Source organism: Spinacia oleracea, chromosome 3 (assembly GCF_020520425.1).
Source record: "Spinacia oleracea cultivar Varoflay chromosome 3, BTI_SOV_V1, whole genome shotgun sequence".
Classification (NCBI taxonomy): Eukaryota; Viridiplantae; Streptophyta; class Magnoliopsida; order Caryophyllales; family Amaranthaceae; genus Spinacia; species Spinacia oleracea.
Window position 1 is genome coordinate 132,609,092 of NC_079489.1, and position 17,960 is coordinate 132,627,051.

Sequence of the window (17,960 nt, forward strand, 5' to 3'; positions counted from 1 at the left end):
TTGAAAGGGGTGTTCATTACACATCTACTACCCCCCAAGTGTTCGTGGTTCTTTTGATGATACGAAAAAGGAGTACGAACACTTGCAGAAGCGGGAGGATAGGTGGAAAGAGAGAATGACGCCCAAATTCGGGCGTAGGAAATATGGGCGCCCAGGCCTGGGCGTTAAAAATATAGACGCCCAGTCCTGGGCGCTGAAACTTTGTCCTTCGTCCTTTCTACTTTAGGGAGTTTTAAGCCGTTTGCTTAGAGTAATGCGCAGAATGCTTGCTTATGAGTCTTAATGTGTTTTATTAGATGCCTTAACTCCGGAGTGAATTTTATTAAATATAGTACTTTTTTAATTGGTCTAAATTCGTGAGGTTAGCGAATTCCGCTCCATCTATGTCGGCCAGTTGGACTGCTCCGCCAGGTAGGATGGTCTTTACAAAATATGGTCCGGTCCAATTAGGCCGGAATTTTCCTCGAGGGTCCGTAGTAGGTGCGCGGACTTCTTTTAACACAAAATCGCCTTCTTTGATATTTCGAGGTTTGACTCTTTTGTTGAATTGACTTGCGATGCGCTTTTGATACACTTGCACGTGATGTAAGGCTCTCAACCTCCGTTCGTCTAAAAGGACGAGCTCGTCGTACCTAGCTTGAACCCAATCTGCATCGGGCAGCTTGCTTTCTAGGACGATCCGGAGGGAGGGAATTTCCAACTCGATCGGTTGAACTGCTTCCATTCCGTATACCAAGGAGTAGGGTGTTACTCCAATGGAGGTGCGGATTGAGGTTCGATAGCCCCATAATGCAAAGTGTAATTTGTTGGGCCAATCCTTATAATTTTCGGCCATTTTTTCGATTATGACTTTAATATTTTTGTTGGCCGCCTCTACCGCGCCATTCATTTGCGGCCTGTAGGGAGAGGATTTATGATGTTTGACATGATATTTTTCGAGTAGGTCTTGGACTTCGGCCCTAAAGTGGGAACCTTGGTCACTTATGATTTCATGTGGAACCCCGTGTCGACAGAATATGTTCTTTTCTAGGATTCGAGCGACATGTTTGGCCGTTAATTTTGCATAGGAGACTGCCTCTACCCATTTAGTGAAGTAATCAATTGCGACTAAAACGTACTAGTGTCCCCCTACGCCTGTTGGTGTTACCTTGCCGATTATATCTATACCCCAGGTGGAAAAGGGCCATGGAGAAGTGAAGGTGTATAGTTCTGAGGGAGGCAAGTGGTTAAGGTTACTGAAGATTTGGCATTTTGGGCAAGTTTTTACAAAGTGATGGCAATCGGTTTCCATAGTGGTCCAATAGTACCCTGAGCGGGATATTTTTCGGCATAGCATTTTTCCGTTCATATGGGTTCCGCACACGCCGTTATGGTATTCTTCCATTAGTCTTTGGGCTTGTTTTTGGTGGACACAAAGTAACTTGATTTTATTCGGCGTGTATTTGTACAGTTCCCCCAGAATTATGCTATATTGTGAGGCGAGGAGGCGTAGGGCCTTTTGTGCTCGCGGGGAGGTTTTTGGGGGGAATTCCCCACTTGTATTGTAACGAAGGATGTCCGTATACCATGGTTCTTCTTCGGTGTTTTCAGGTTCGGAGTCTATGGCACAGCAATAAGCCGGCTCTTTCCTTCGTTCGGCCCGAAGGGTCATTCTGTCTCATTCATTCGGGATGTTGAGCATTGAAGCTAGATTTTCTATTGCATCCGCGAATTGGTTGTCGTCTCTTGGTAAGTACCTATGCTCGATTTTTTCGAATTGCTCGACTATTTGGTCTAAGTGAGCTTGATATTTTGAGAGACTAGTGCTTCCGACCTTCCATCTTTTGGATATATGGTTGATTATTAGGGAAGAATCCCTGAAGACTTGTAGATACTTGATTCCGAGGCTAACTGCGGCCTCTAGCCCAACTATGCAGGCTTCATATTCGGTGGCGTTGTTTGTGGCCTCGAAGTCAAGTTTAACGGAAATTGGTATATGGGCCCCTTCGGGACTAACTAGGAGAACTCCGACGCCGCATCCCTTCTGATTGGACGCGCTATCGAAGTATAGTGTCCAATAGTCGTCTCGTATCATCAGAAGTTCCTCGTCAGGGAGGAGGTAAGCTTCCGTGGTTTCCTCATTCGTGGCATGCTCGGCCAGGAACTCGTCCACCCCCTTCCTTTGATTGTTTTTTCTGGCATGAATTTTAGGTCGAATTTTGAGAGCATGACTAGCCACCTGGACAGGTGACCATTTAGGGCGGGCTTTTCGAACATATATTTTAAGGGGTCTAGTTGTGACACTATATGAACAGTGTGGGCCAATAGGTAATGTCTGAGTTTTTTGGATGCCCAGATGAGGGCGAGGCAGGTTTTCTCAAGTTCTGTGTATCTCGTCTCGTACTGTATGAACTTCTTGCTCAAGTAGTAAATGGCTCGCTCAGATCCATGTACGCACTGTGAGAGCATAGCTCCTGCCGCAGTATCCGTGACGGTTAGGTATAGGCGTAAAGGGATTCCAGGCAAAGGCGGGGAAAGGACGGGTGGTTTGCTTAGATATTCTTTGATTTTATCGAAGGCAGTTTCGCATTGTTCATTCCATTCGACTTTTTCTTCTTTTCTTAACTTTTTGAATATTGGCTCACAAGTCATAGTAAGCTTGGAAATGAACCTACTAATGTATTGCAGCTTTCCTAGGAAGCCCCTTATCTGTTTTTCAGTTTTCGGTGGGGGCATTTCGGTAATGGTTTTGATCTTGGATGGGTCAATCTCGATTCCTCGCGTACTAACAACATATCCTAGAAATTTTCAAGAGGTTACCCCGAACACACATTTTTGTGGATTTAGTCTCATGTTATATTTCAAGATTCGGGTGAAGAACTTTCTAAGTGCCGGGAGGTGACCGTGCCGGTCTTTAGATTTGACGATCATGTCGTCTACATAGACCTCGATTTCTTTGTGTATCATGTCATGGAGTAACGTGGTGGCTGTTCTTTGATAGGTGGCCCCCGCGTTTTTCAAACCAAAAGGCATTACAGTGTAGCAATATTACCCCAAGGGGTAATGAAGGTTGTTTTTTCCATGTCTTCTTCTGCCATAAGTATTTGGTTATATCCGGCGTACCCGTCCATAAAGGAGAGAAGCGCGTGTTCTGCGGTGTTGTCTACTAGTATGTCAATGTGAGGTAGAGGGAAGTCATCTTTGGTACTGGCTTTGTTGAGGTCTCGAAAGTCTACGCACATTCGCACTCGTCCGTCTTTTTTAGCTACGGGGACAATATTGGCCACCCATTCTGGGTAGTTGGAGACTTTTATGAAGTCGGCGTCTAATTGTTTAGTGACTTCTTCTTTTATTTTCAAGGCTATCTCTGGTTTGAGCCGCCGTAGCTTTTGTTTTACTGGCGTCATTTTGGGATCTAGCGGAATTTTATGCTCAGCGATTTCTCGATCTATTCCTGGCATGTCTTTGTAGGACCAAGCAAAGACACCCTCGAATTCCCGCAAAGTGGAGATTAGATCGGCCTTTTCAGTGGGAGTTAAGGTGAGGCCAATCTTAATGATTTTAGGATTTTCTTATGTTCCAATGTTTACCGATTCTGTGTCCTCAATTATAGGAGTTTTGAGTTCTTGTTCATTTACAACTTTTATTAATTCGGTATATTCCTCTTCTGGCTCTTTTTCGTGCTCATTAGTGGCGAGACATTCTGCATTATTACTCGGATTTTTAAGCGGCATATACTCAAAAGTTTTGTTTATCTTATTAAAGTCATGAAGCATTACATCAAAAAGATCTCCCGGAGTAGATATTTCCGGGTTTAAACTATTTTTGGGAGGGGTTACAATTTTGCTAGGTTCGGACTCGGAGTCAGACTCGGATTCAGACTCTAATTCTTTGTACATCGGACCCTCTCTCGCAGATATCTTGAACTTCATCCCACGAGCATTAGTCCATTTGAAAGTCTTGCGCCACCCTCGTTGGATTTGGTCATCTTTTGAGGGTGATGGAGCGATCAACTTAGTAGGATCGAACAATTCATCTTGAAGGGCTAATGCCATAATTTCTGTTTCATTCCTCGCTCTTTTCTTTTCTAACCCAAACAATAGCCCGAAAGCATGTGAGTTGGGGAGCGTTTTTGGCATAGCGTGGTTCTTTGAGGCGAGTGGCCTTTGAGAACGTAGATGGTCGTGTTCCAGAGCATGCATCTCTTGGGTTTGTGCGACCTCTAGGTATAGATGTTCGGGATATGCTTCTTCCATCGCGCTCCTTGATGGCTATCATGGGTAGGTATTCAGGGGCCCTGCATTATTGTTGTGGAGTAGGAGACACATTAGTTTGTTTCGTGAGTCGGTCTTTAGACATTTTATGACTACCCTTAAGTCGGACTAGTATGTTTGGACTACTATGTGTGCAATTTGAACTCTTTATATTTTCGAAAATCTTTGCCCGTGTGACATTTATAATTATTGGCAGGTTCGGTTTTGGTGCCGAGCATTGTCGTCGTAGGAGGCCTAACAACGCCACAAAGAGTTATTCTTTTTTATGAGTCGCTTTTAGAATCGAGTGCTTTTCTTACGACCTCGCAGCAATTTTTTTTTTACGAATGGTTTTTTTGCTACGTGTTTTCTTTTTCGCGGGCACCGAGGTTGCTGCCACTAATACAAAACGCGTCATTTTTCGACGCTTTTTTGGCTATTTTTCGACGCCCGGAGCCAGCGTCGAGAAATTGGCCGTAGAGAATTTCTCGACGCCCTGCTGCGTCGATAATCTCGACGGTTTTTGCCGCCTTCAAAATATTTTTGGCGCCTTTGTGCGTCGAGTTTCTCGACGGTTTTTAGTGTAGCTATATATTTCTTGACGGTCATCTGCGTAGTAATAGTTTTTGCGGGTTTACCAACAATTTTTGCGCGAATCATGTTTTGACACTATATAGCGTCGAGAAATTAATATATTTTTTTTAATCGTTCATTTTATCCCAAAGCAAAATCAACCTGAAACTAATTAATTAAAACCAAACCAAACATATGCAATTAACTACCTTTAAAATTATAAATGACAAGATTATATATTAATCTATATATATATATAATAATACGTATTAGCTCGCTCCAAATCCTCATATCATATCATCAAATTAAGTTTACACATGTCCAAACTATTAAATTAGCTAGCTATATATCTCCAAAACACAAATTTAATACCAAAAGGTATGAACAAAAGTATCTAAACAACGAAACAGCAGAAAAAGTTAGAGGAGTACAGACCACTCCCTAACAACCAAACACAACAAACACAATAAAAGGGTACGCAACATAAGATTGCACACAGCAGCAATCGAACACCACACTCCCTGTAGACCTGACTGCAACACCTGGACTACCTGCAGAATAGCCTGCACACATCAGGAGCACAACCCACACCCTGCAACAGCAAGAAGCAGCACCTGTGCAGCTGAAAACAACACCAAACACCTGCAGAAACAGCATTGCAGCAATAAACAAAGAAAAATTATTGGGGTTTCAAAGAAAAAGCAGAGGATAAAGTAGTTCTGGAAGTGAAACATGGTAGTTATTGGGGTTGCACAAATCTCAAACTTACAACTACACGAGAATAGAAAGAAAAGTTCGTCATATCTGCTGCCGATCTGAAGAAGTCGGAGAAAAAGCATCTCCTTTCGATAAATTCAAACTAGAATACCATACTCAAGAAAACACATGAACATGAAAATAATGAGCTTAAAATGGGAAAAAATCCATTCAATACAGTTCAAATTTAATCAATCAAAAGGCAACATTTCTGGTTAAGACGGTCAATTCTAAACTTGCACATACATTTCACTAATAAACAAAGAAAAATTAATTGAAAAGTACCCAAAAAAGGGTTGAACAAAAAACAAAAACATAGAAAAATTACATGCTTGGCAGCGTTAACAAAAGCAAAACTAGTAATTTTGGGTTCATGAGCAAAATTGGCAGTAGCATCCGGCTGCTGCTGCAGTTGACCTGGTTACAATACAGTACTCTACAGCAGTACAACATACATGATAGAACATATTTTTTTTACGGATTTTGAAAGAAACACTAAGGTCAAAGTTTAGTCCATTTTCTCAAGTGTTCACGTGAGATAGGCTCAAAGTCTAGTGATAGATTCGCTCCTAGTTATCCCACCTAACATCAAAGGAAACTGAAGGAAGCAGACACAACATGCAAATAAAATATGACAGTGATCTCTGTTACAGAGTTCACAAAATACATATCAAAGTAATTAGTTATACTCTATTTGCTTACAGTGTCCTGCCTAGTAAAGGAAACAATTGGAAGCTCACTGAAGACAATTGCAGATTTGCAGCATTTCTAAAGAAATAAAATTCGAGAAATGAAGTAGCTTAATTTATAAAAGCAACTAAATGTAAGAATATACCTACAAGTAAAGAAAAGAGGTACTCTAACATAATTGTGAAAACATTAACTAATCAAATGCAATCAAAAGTCTTGACTTGTTTACTAATTGTATTCTTCTTGAAATTTAGTTTCGGGAACTATTATGTTTTGGGTCCTAAATTTTGAAACAGTAAAACCTGAATCTAATCTAATTTACAATACTCCTTCTTTACAAAGTTAAATTTCAATCCTACTCAATTTGACTATGAAATTTCCCTGAGCAAGAAATTTAACCAAATATACTAATCTAAAACAAAAACAGAGAAGGGGGGAAATTAAGTTACCAGCGACATAGTAGAATCAGATGAAAAATTGTAGGTACCTAAATAGGAGTAAATGTAAGAGAAATTAGCAGACTGTGCAACTAAATAAAGTTACGGGCAAAGAAATTTCCCAAATGATCCGAATTGAAAATATAAACAACGACTTTTAAGAGGTAATTCACAAGTGTGAATAATTTCCTAAATGTTACGAATCATAAACAAAATATATTAAAAGCTGCAATTTCAGAGAATAATTGAAAGAATACAAAAGAGAAAGAGAGTTTGAGAGGGGCGAAAATCAACCTGTAATTGGCGAGAAAGTTGGTGGCCAAACTTGTGAATCCTTGAACAGACCTGGAGATGGGGGTGACGAATGCTAGATCCGAAGGAAGTGAGAGTTCAATGTCAAACGAAAACACAGTTCAATGGCAAAAAATTATGATAAAAGAAAGAAAACCTAAAACATACACAAATCAAAATTTTAATTATCCATACCAAATAACAACTAAACAAATGAGAGAAGAAACTTGAAAAATAACCGATTGCTAATGGGATTTGAATCAAGAACTTCAATAACAAGACCTGAAAATAAATTCGATTCTACATATATAATTAACAAAAATAAACCCTATAAATTGAGAACTTCAGATGAAAGATAAAAACTTGAAGATACTTCATACATTATTCGAGCAAGAAATTAACTCTCAGATCCTGAAAATTAGAAGAAAAATAATGAGAACTGATTTAAGGGTTGGGATGATTTGAGAACTTAAGAGAGAGAAGGTTTAATGCGGCTGTGGAAACGAGGGGGGTTCTTTTCCCCCAAAAGTTGTAGTCACGAACGGTTCAGGTCACGTGTGGAGCACATGGGGAATTGTCGATGCTGTTATAAGTAGACAAATTGTTTTAACGATATAAACCGTCGACAAAACACGCGGACTGCTTTTCCTTCCAAGCGGTTTCCCACAGCGTCGACCCCATCGCGTCGAGAAAGCACGCAGTTTGTAGTAGTGTGCGCCTGACCAGAAGGCCAATCAGCAACTTCAGCGCCCAGCGTCGGGCGTGAGAAATTCTGGCGCCCAGCCAGGGGCGTTGAAAATGCGTCCCTGGCTGGTTCTCGTTTTCTGTTTGTGTCTACTTTTATTTATGCGACTTCGATTTTGCGTGCTTGCCTAATAACGTCCTTTACGCGTTGTGCAGCGTTTGTGGGATTCGTTACAGGCCATCCCGAGCGTCGCTTATTTTTGTGGCGATCGTTCGGGTTTGCGGAACACGTATTTCGGTATAACTCTTTGGAAAATTGGTTTATGAATGTTTGGGCAATTTTTAAGGTCGTTGGTTTTTCTAGGATAGTTTGTCACACACAATCATATATTTCGCTACACATAACTAAGATTCCATCATGAGGCAATAATAATATGTCATGTAGTTTATGATAGGCTTCTATGGATAGTTATTTGCGCCTGGCTTGGTACCGCTTCTATCGCAGATCCAATACATGCCCCGGTCGAGGTAGTGCCTTCAACAGACGAATTTCACCCAAGAGGCCAATCACGATGTAAGCCAAGGGGGCATGCACCAATGAGATGGACCAAATGGGAGAGCGATTGGGTTTGGGACGGGTGTACTACTAGCGAAAGTGCCGAGTGGACAATATTCGAAGCGTATGCACCCCCCGGTTGGCGATGGGTATCCTTAGTCCCAACTCCCGAGATGAAACATCAAGGGAGCCAAGATTCGTTATGCGGTACTGCCCGTTCATATTAATATGCTGATTTTCAGGTCGTCCCAACTTGATGGGGAAATAAACGCGAGGTAGGATCGTTTCACCCTTCGGCTATTTTGATTACCTACAAGCACGAGTATTTCCTTCACTATCCCAAGTGGAGTCGCCACTGTGAGGGGGTCGAAAAAGCACGAGGCTAATGCGTGACCTTGTCCCTCGTGGGTGTGACGTTTCTTTTTGTCAAATCAAGTGTAATTGGATTTCCTGTGAGTTTACACCCAATTGACTAGTAATATAGGAGTCGCCATTCAGTTTTTAACGACAATGAGAAAAACTGACAAAACCCGGTTATCGTGACATAAAGGGAGTGCAATTATGTTTGACCACGACGGTCGTAGGTTCCCTTGTGATCCCTGGTGTGGGGATCTCTCAACATACACCTGCAAGGTAGAGATTGAAGGTTAGGGGGACTGTAACTACCGAGAGGAGTACTCGCTCTTCGATAACTCCAGAGGCAGGATATCCTTACTAGCTCAGCATAAATAATTGAAGGGACATGCGTTAACTATTAAACTAATCTGAGTTGATTTTAACAATATGCAACATATAGTACTAGATCGAACGCGATTATCTGATTTAGATTGTTTTAAGGGACCTAGCATGATAATCCAATTTCCCAACATATTATCTTTATTAGGCGTGATCGAACAATCAGTTTTAATTAGTTTAACAGTTCACAAAAAGGGCGAGGAAAGCAATTAAATCATAGAAAAGGGACACATTATGACGCACCCTTGAGAGGTGCGTCACGGTTCTCAGAAAACTAACCACTTTGACTTTTCTATTTCTCCTTTTATTTAACGAATCTCAAGTTATGGGACAGGATACGTTCTGTTCGATTTATGGATCGATTGCGACAGAACGCGTGATCAGTTTTTGCAGCGTGAGGCTTAGGCTTAGGGGTTTAGAGTCAATACTCAGAATAATAATTGTGTGTTGTGTTCTTTTCACGTCGAACTTGGGCTATATTTATAGAAAAGAGTTCGTGGAAAGATATAATTGTAGAGCTCTAATCCACGAGGAATTAGGAAAGAATACGTCCCAGGTAATATCAGCGCCCAGGCCTGGGCGCCGAAGATTACGGCGCCCAGAGCCAGGCGTTGAAAATAGGATCTGGGCTGTTTTCTTAGTCAGATTCGGATTCCTAGAATCCGGAGTGTTTGAGACTTAATCGAGTCTTTTAGTGCGTATTAACCTTGTGACGGAATGCGTCTGGGCCCGTTACGAACTCTAGGCTCGTTAGGATTTTAATTAATACGTGACTCTTATTTTCGAATCATATTAGGAATAGGATTCTCTCATAATCTCTATCTCATTTAGGATTTATGTTGGAGTGCAACACCTAATTCTGACAGGTTTCTATCCTTTATGACTTGCCACTTTTAAAAACTACCCATTACGGTAGTTACTAATTTTAGCAGGTTTCCATAAATAGCAGGTTTCGGGTGAAATGAAAAGGGGAATTGAGATTCGTTATTTTATAGGAGATGCGTTGTCAAGTGGAGATTTATGTTCTCATCGTCGAACCTTCCCTTTCGGGAATGGGGACAAAAGTAGGTGTCTACACTAGTAATCTCCAAATTACTCTTGGTTAATAAATTAATACCATAATTTATCCCATTGCCACAACATAATGCCATTGTTGTTTGAGTTGAAACCACAATCAACGTGCTCCTTTGGGATGCCTTACTACCTAAGTCAACTAAAATAGCACCTCGCTTTGGCGTAAACCTACTACCTTAGATCCTTAGATTTTTGTAAATACTTGATTTGGAAGGCAATATTAAACTCAATATTACTTTGGACCTAGTTGTTTCTATGTTGGTTTGATTATTTAGTGAACTTAATCTAATCGAGTCATATGAAACAACCTATTCATGCAAAGCATACATACATTCATACATTCACGCATAATATATATATATATATATATATATATATATATATATATATATATATATATATATATTAAATTGCATAAATAAATGGTGATCTAGCATGGCCCAAAACATCTTGTCTTGAAGCATCCAATCTTCATCACCTCCTTGTTAGCTTGGCATCGTCTTGAATCTTCGTTCAAATGCTAACTTAAACTTCTAAACTTAGAAATACTTGAAAATAATAAATTACATCAAAATTTTCATGGTACGTAGACCATATTTAAAACTTTACATTCAAAGATAGAACGGTTCGCAGACCGTATTTAACTATCCTAAATGTCCATACTAGTCACTTGGAGTACCTGCATTGCATAAAATATATATTCTATGCATTCACCCATTCGTGTGCTAACACTACTACAGAAATATGCTTTTACAGCGTTTCTTTAATAGCGCTTTAACCCATTTCGGTGTCAAAGATATCAAATAAGGCATTTAATAGTGCTTTTATAATAAGCGTTAGTCGTATGTACATGCATTTAATAGCGTTTTTAAAATAAGCATTGTCTTATGTACATTCTGCTACATCGGTTTCAAACACTATCAAAACCTTAAAGAAACAAATAAAAAAAGCGCCTAAAAGAAAATATCCCTCACGGAGTTTCTGTACGCCTCCATCCTCACCTCCTCCTTGCATCTCCATCTCTCTCCTCCATAGATCACCCCCTATCTCCTCTCGCATCTCCTCCTCTATCGTCCTTTATCTTTTAGCGTCAATGGCAACGGTGTGGCGATGGTGGCGGTTTGGGCGGTGATGTCGTTGCTTGTGGCGCTGTAATTCCTTTATTAGGGTTTCGATTTGGTTTTTTGGGGTACGAGCTTCTTCAATTTTCTCTCATCAAGTTTTGAATTTAAGTCTTTTGCATAATTCATAAGTATAAATCTTAGGTTTTCTAAATAGATTTCTGATTTAGGTTTATATCTTAGGTTTTTGCATAATTGGATTCCTAGACATTTGGTTTTTAGTGCAATTTATGTTTTGTTATTGATTATTGCATTAGTTTTTAGACATTTTGTGGTGTAATTCATATCTTGTGATACGATTTGTTGCTTGTAGCGTTGAATCTCCTCTTTGTTCAGTCACCTGCTGGAATGGGATGGTCGTATTCAAACACTTTATTTAAATATAAATTTATAATGCCTGGGATGCAACCTCTAGTATGACTAGAATCATTTGCTTCCTGCCAAATTTTGTTGAATGTTGTGATTTTGCAAGTATCATGTTTGTGCTGATGTAAAATGTTCAACTTTTTTTTTACTGCTAAGGATATGCTCACATTTTTAATGAATTGGTTGCTGAAGTTTCCTTAATTAAAATCTAGGGATCTTTTTCTTACCGGGAAAAGCTATACAGGTTCTTTTGTAGCTAGCTTGCATATATTTTCATGTTTTAAGGGTGAATCGGATTCTGATATTTGTAGTCCTAGTTAATTAGGATAATGGATGGTAATATGGTATGCCAGAACTTGTATTAGTCTTTACTTTTTGTTTATGAGAATTAAGACTATATAAGGATCTGTTGAACCTTGAAGAATTCAGTTGTACGATGAGGGTGATATTGTGCCGGCAGGATCCTGCTAAGAAAAATTATACAAAGGAGTTGTTTGTCTACAGTGACAAGTGGAACTCTACTCTTTTCTTCTACCTTAGAGGAACTCGTTCAGAGGATGAAATGAGTACGAATAAGAAGTGTGGCTTCATCAATATAAACTTAGCTTAATCATTGGTTCATTGCTTTTCATTTGTGAGTGATAGTTTACATTTCTCTCCTTGTTAAATTCTAGGGAATTCTTTCAACAATTTAGATACAATCACGAAGTGCCTTTCTTGATTGGTGCCCAGTTTAACGCGATCAGTCAGACATATTCATTCATATAAACATCTTTTTATAGGTTTATGTCAATTTAGAACTTGGTTTGTGACATATTGCATAGATTGATTAAGTATTGATTTAGAATGTCAGTTGTTCTGTTGATGTTTCTCTGACAAATATTTGCTGCTATTTTTCTGTTCAGGCTGCTGTTGTGTATGCTTCATTTGTACAAAGATACTATCCTTTTTTTTATTGATTTGCACAAGTATGATATCACAGAAGGGAGGCCCAAACTCGTAGTTTGGCTTAAGGTATAGTGCACGAAATCTTATAATTGTTGTCTGTAATATAATATATATATATATATATATATATATATATATATATATATATATATATATATATATATATATATATATATATATATATATATGTATGAGGAATACATAATCAAATACAAAGATCAATTGTTGATAATAATCATTCATACCTATAAATGGTACTGGCACTGGATACTATTGACTATTGAGGCCTTCCGGAAAACCAAATGGGACGACGAGCTGAATATAAAGATCTACAAGAGGCGCAACCTGGTAAGCTAACTAAACTTACTTTAAAAAGGCCAAACAGACTTTACAAAATTTGGAATGAAGCACCATCTGTCATAGCCTCATGGGTATAAAGATGTATGAGGTTAATTATGTTTCTTATGCAAGAAAGGAGGGACTTATACAATGTGGTTATGATGCTTTTGTCATAGAATAATCTGGACTAGGAATATATCTTTTTCCTTGGAAACTTGAAATGTGTTCATTTGAGAAGTTTCACGGAAGGTTTTCTTGATTTATGTTTATGTTCTGTTTGACCTTTGATTTTATCTTCCGAGGACTTTCCTTTGCCAAATTGTCATTAAGGTTTTTACATGACTGGTTTAAATAGGTGTTCTTAGAATTATAATCTTAATCGATAGTACAACTTTTCCATTTTGTGATCAAAGTAGAATATTATAGCGTGTCAAAGACTTTGGAAAGAAACTAGTTAATATCAATTTGAAATAAGTTTCTCTTCTTTTATGAGTTCAAAATCATACACACTGCATATATGAGTGGAAAAAAGACTTGATGGAAATATGTCCTTCACCCAAGATGCATTAGTCTAATACCAAGGTTCAGATTAATTACGAACAATTAATTCAGTGAGATCAAGTGATCGGAACAGCTGACTGGAGAAATGCTTCCGATCAGTGAGTTCTAATCTATATTAGGCTCATAGCTTACTCTTGACTGAACCTATAAGGTCACACCATTGGCATGTAACAGATTGCCGGATTAAATGAATCGGAAATTCATTTAATAGTTTTTCGGGAAATTAGTTCGGAAAACATAATTATACGATTTAACATTGGATCGTGAAATCGTATATCGTGATTGCGTATATTCGTAAGCTAGGCGAGAAGAATAATCGTATCGTACGACAATGGATCGTCAATTACGAAATGATATATGAATTATCTAATGATAATTAAATGAAGCAAACACGAAGGAAAGCCCACAAGGAAAGCTCAAGGAGTAAAAGCCTATGGCCTTGCTGCATTGGTTGTGCGCGCGCAGGGAAGCCACAGCAACAGCAGCAGCGAGGCCCAGCCCACTGTGTCATGTGTTGTTCGCTTGCGCATGGCTGCGGTCGTGGGCCTTGCTGGCCGGTTGGGCTCTATGCTTGGCCGGTTGGCTTGGCTCACTAGATAGGTTATTATAATAACCTAGTCTACATGTTTTCCTAAACTAATGCAAAATTCAGATTCTAACCCCTATTGGAAACCCTAAACACTCTATGTGCCTCCATTAGAATTGTTCTTCCCTAAAGAAAACAATCTTGAGTGACTTCTAAGCCATTGATCTCCAGACGGATCTGAACATGTCGGTGAACCAAGTAGAGGAACGACATCTGGAGTTCTTGTTCGTGTTCGTGATTCGTTGAACTAGGGAAAACAGGCTAGAAACGTAAGTATACATGCTTCCTGGCTTTGTGGTTATTCCGTTATCATGTTATATATTTAATTATAAACCCCTACAATGGTATCATGAGCTACGTGTATTCAAAGTACTTATTGGCATTTTATTATGTTTTTATTATTGTCGAATTTTTCTGAATATTTTTGTGAATTGTTCGAATTTTTCTTGATTATTGTATAAGTCGTAGAAATTAATTCTAAATTCTTAATATGTTTGAAATTTGATTTTTCTGACATTAATCTGATTGGAAACGACGTTTTAAGATCAACTCATGAGAACATGACCTCAAAAACAGACCCCAAAGTGCGATTTTTTGGGCGTTTTTGTTAATTAATGAATTAATTCGTTAAATTTTAAAACTTTTTCAATTAATTGCTCGACCTAATGAACTCGGAATTAATTGAAATTTTTCCCTACTTATCTTAAAATTTATTTAGGTGAGAAGGGAAATATGATTTCATGTTTAAATGGCAGATTTAAAAATTCATGAATTAAAAATTTTATTGGATTCGTTAATTTTAATCGATCACCTAAACCAAATTTGATAAATATCTCATTTTTAAATGTTTAGAACGATTTAAATTTTTGGATTTGATTATCAAAATCATTCAAATTTTTGTTGATGTTCCTCGTACGTTAAATTTGAATAATTGTTAGCCATGATTTATTAATTTCTCAAATTGGATTGTTTGAAATTTAATAAAATCACTCAAAAGGTTATTTTTCGTAATTAAAACGATCAATTTTGTTAATATTATGAATAATTTTTCGTGCAATTTCGTTTCGGATATTAAAATTTGATTTTTCTTTAAATAAAGGTCGGACAGCAAGCCGCATGCACGAAGCAAGGGCTGATGCCCGTGCGAGACGAAAAGGGGTGCGCGCACACGAAAGCAACATATGCGATGGCCTTGTGTGCGCTGCGAGCTATGTACGACAAGGCAGTGGGTGCGCGCATAGCTGGGCAAAGCACTCGGGCGAGCTCGCGGCACACCACACGCCAAGGCCAGCAGCGCTGGGCCGAGGTACTGCACAACGATGAAGTCAAGCAGGCAGCGGGCATGGGCAAGCAAGCTTATGCATGTGCTGCTGTAGGGAATTCGTGCCTGCATGATGGGATTTGAGCCCTCGCGTGGGTGCGATGCTACGATGGCACTACGCGTCAATGGGCTGGGCACTCGCCTAGCCCACGATGCACAAGATTGTGCGGTTTTTGCTTCGTTTGATTTCGAGGCCCAATTTTTGGGCTTTGGGCTTATTTTTGCACGAAGGGGCTAACGGTGGACTTTTTGATTATTTTATTTTATTTGACTTGGTCCATGCCGTGAGTTTAAATATTTAAAATTAAAGGTCCAAATTAAATATCGGTTTAAGTGGGAGTCGTTTAAATGAAATTATTTAAAATAATTATTTTTAATAATTTTTCGTAGGGCACGATTATTTTAATTAAATTAATTTTTTATTAGAATAATTTTAAGGATTAATAATTTGGAATTGACTAATCTTTTAGGACGCGTTTACATGAACGTGATTTTTTATTAAATCATGTAAATACTTGCATATTTACTTCAGCCATTAGTTTTAGGACACGAATGGGTGAATGCATAGATATTAGTTTATGTATTTTAGGTATTAAAGGTAACTAGTATGGCCAATCTAGGGTAGTTAAATACGGTATGCGTACCGTTCTATCTTTGAGTGTAAAGTTTTGAATATAGTCTGCGTATCATTGAAGTTTTGATGTAATAATTAGGTTACTATTATTTCAAGTTCTTCTAGATTTTTTAGAATTTTAAGTTAGCTTTTGAATGGAGTACAAGACGATGTCAAGCTAACAAGGTGAAGGGAAGATTGGATGCTTCACGAAATTATTTATGCTCTTATATATTGAATGAATGTATATTATGAATGAATATTGTTTGTATGTTTGATTAGATTTAGTTCACTAAGTAATCAAACCAACATAGAAATAACTATGTCCAAAGTAATATTGAGTTTATAATTTCCTTCCAAATCAAGCACTTACAAAATTCTAAGGACCTAAGATTGTAGATTTCCGCCAAAGCGAGGTGCTAGTTTAGTATACTTAAATGGTAAGGCTCCGGAGCACGTTGATTGTGGTTGCTACTCAAGCAATATTGGTACATATTGTGGCAAAGGAATAAATTATGGTATTAGTTTATTAACCAAGAGTAATGTGGAATTACTAGCATAGGTTTGCTTACCTAAAATCATAAAAGACTTAAGACAAGTCAAAGCATGCTTAAGGATTTAAGACTTTTAGGGTCTTGGAATCGTTTCATTCATTTGGACCTTGTTTTATTGCATGAATTAAATGTTTAATAGCTTTAGTGATTGCCTGAATGCTTTTATTTCAAGTTATTAAAGTCTGATAAATGTTTTCTTTGCTAGTTCATTTTTTAGAATTGTAAATCTTCAACCTTATTGCGTTCGGATAATAGAACTGGAATATTTCGTCGATCGATTGATAACTAATTTTGAGAGAAATTCTCAAAGAAAGGAGACTGAGAGCGTATATTGGATGCTATTTTTCTTATAGTGATCTTCATGGTTGTTTTCAAGCTAAAACTTGAATGGTAGACCAATTGGACCTCATATATTCAAAATACTGGGTAGTTTTGGAATAATGAAGTATTGAGTTAAAGGCTCATGTATAACCAATGGTTAACAACCAATTTTGTTTTGATTCAATAATGAACTAGACTCATTGGATCTGTTCATTCAAAGTGAATAAAAGAAAGCGACTTTGTAGGAGTAATAAAGTAAGAAGATCAATCAAAGAGTAAAATCTTTTGGGCTATAAGAAAACGTGCTAGAAAGGATAGGAAACGGGAACAAAAGAAATGAATTCAGATATTCTATTTCTACCTTGAAATTTGTGTTAAAGAGAAACGACTTAGAAAATAAATTCCTATGGTATTATATTACCTCTTGAAGTTATAACTTTCGTTCGGAACTCAAAATCCGGGAGCTAAGTCTGGTTATCGACCTATAAGTGCGAAATCAAGCAAAATCGTGCTACATTAGCTGTAGGGTCATCATGTTTGTTTTAAAGTCCTCATAAAGGCTGGAACATAATGGCATTATGTTCCATTAATCATCATAAACAATTTCTGTTTGGAGAACAGAAAGACTCACATTCAAAGTAAATAAAACAATCGTTGAACGTTTATTTGAATGAAATGGTCACTTAAGGGTTGAGTCGTATAATTGATTAAAAAACAAACAAATCTCTTCACACTCAAAATTCAGAAGGTTCAAATCAAATATTTTGATTTGTGTTCCATATATCTTTAGCAATGTCATACGACCATATCAACAAGACAACATTCTAAGATTCTATGGCATGGATTTTTGAAAGTTGACTAATTTAAGACACTTGGGTCTTGCTTGTTGAACATGACATCGAAATGGACTATTGTTAGAAGAGTCTAGACAATTATGTTCATGGGCCAAAGATGGATTTTATGACTTATCTATTTCACAAGGACTTGAGAAAATATGTCTATATTTACTCAAAGTGAAATATGTGAAATGCTTCAATGTAATTCACAAAAGGGTATAAAATCAACTTGGCAAGAATTTTGGAACATCTAGACTGGTTCAAGATGATGTTGAAGGAAATATGTCCTTCACCGAAGGTGCATTAAGTCTAATACCAAGGTTCAGATTAATTGCAAACAATTAATTCAGTGAGATCAAGTCATCG

General features: G+C 38.0%; 1 protein-coding gene and 1 pseudogene across 1 annotated transcript; one reads left to right on the forward strand and one right to left on the reverse strand.

Moving 5' to 3' along the window:
• Positions 1-5,083: 5,083 nt before the first annotated feature.
• Positions 5,084-11,087, reverse strand: LOC110794607 (uncharacterized). Its single transcript, XM_056839661.1, has 4 exons — positions 10,956-11,087; positions 7,175-7,261; positions 6,983-7,033; positions 5,084-5,447 (listed from the first exon to the last, which is right to left on the reverse strand). Exons 1-4 carry the CDS (start codon positions 11,085-11,087, stop codon positions 5,247-5,249), a joined length of 471 nt encoding a protein of 156 aa, XP_056695639.1. The 3' UTR covers positions 5,084-5,246.
• Positions 11,088-11,602: 515 nt separating this feature from the next.
• Positions 11,603-12,820, forward strand: LOC130470082 (glutathione S-transferase L3-like; annotated as a pseudogene).
• The last annotated feature ends 5,140 nt before the right edge of the window (positions 12,821-17,960 follow it).

What these genes read in the sequence shown, in the direction of transcription:
- LOC110794607 (XM_056839661.1), bottom strand. Translation starts at nt 11,087, where the DNA reads ATGCGAGAGGAGATAGGGGGTGATCTATGGAGGAGAGAGATGGAGATG. An exon ending in TTTTTATTTGTTTCTTTAAG is followed by an intron (nt 7,262 to 10,955) that starts GTTTTGATAGTG and finishes ATTTATTTTCAG; the next exon opens with GTCTTGTTATTGAAGTTCTT. An exon ending in AACTTTCTCGCCAATTACAG is followed by an intron (nt 5,448 to 6,982) that starts GTTGATTTTCGC and finishes CTGTTTCTGCAG; the next exon opens with GTGTTTGGTGTTGTTTTCAG.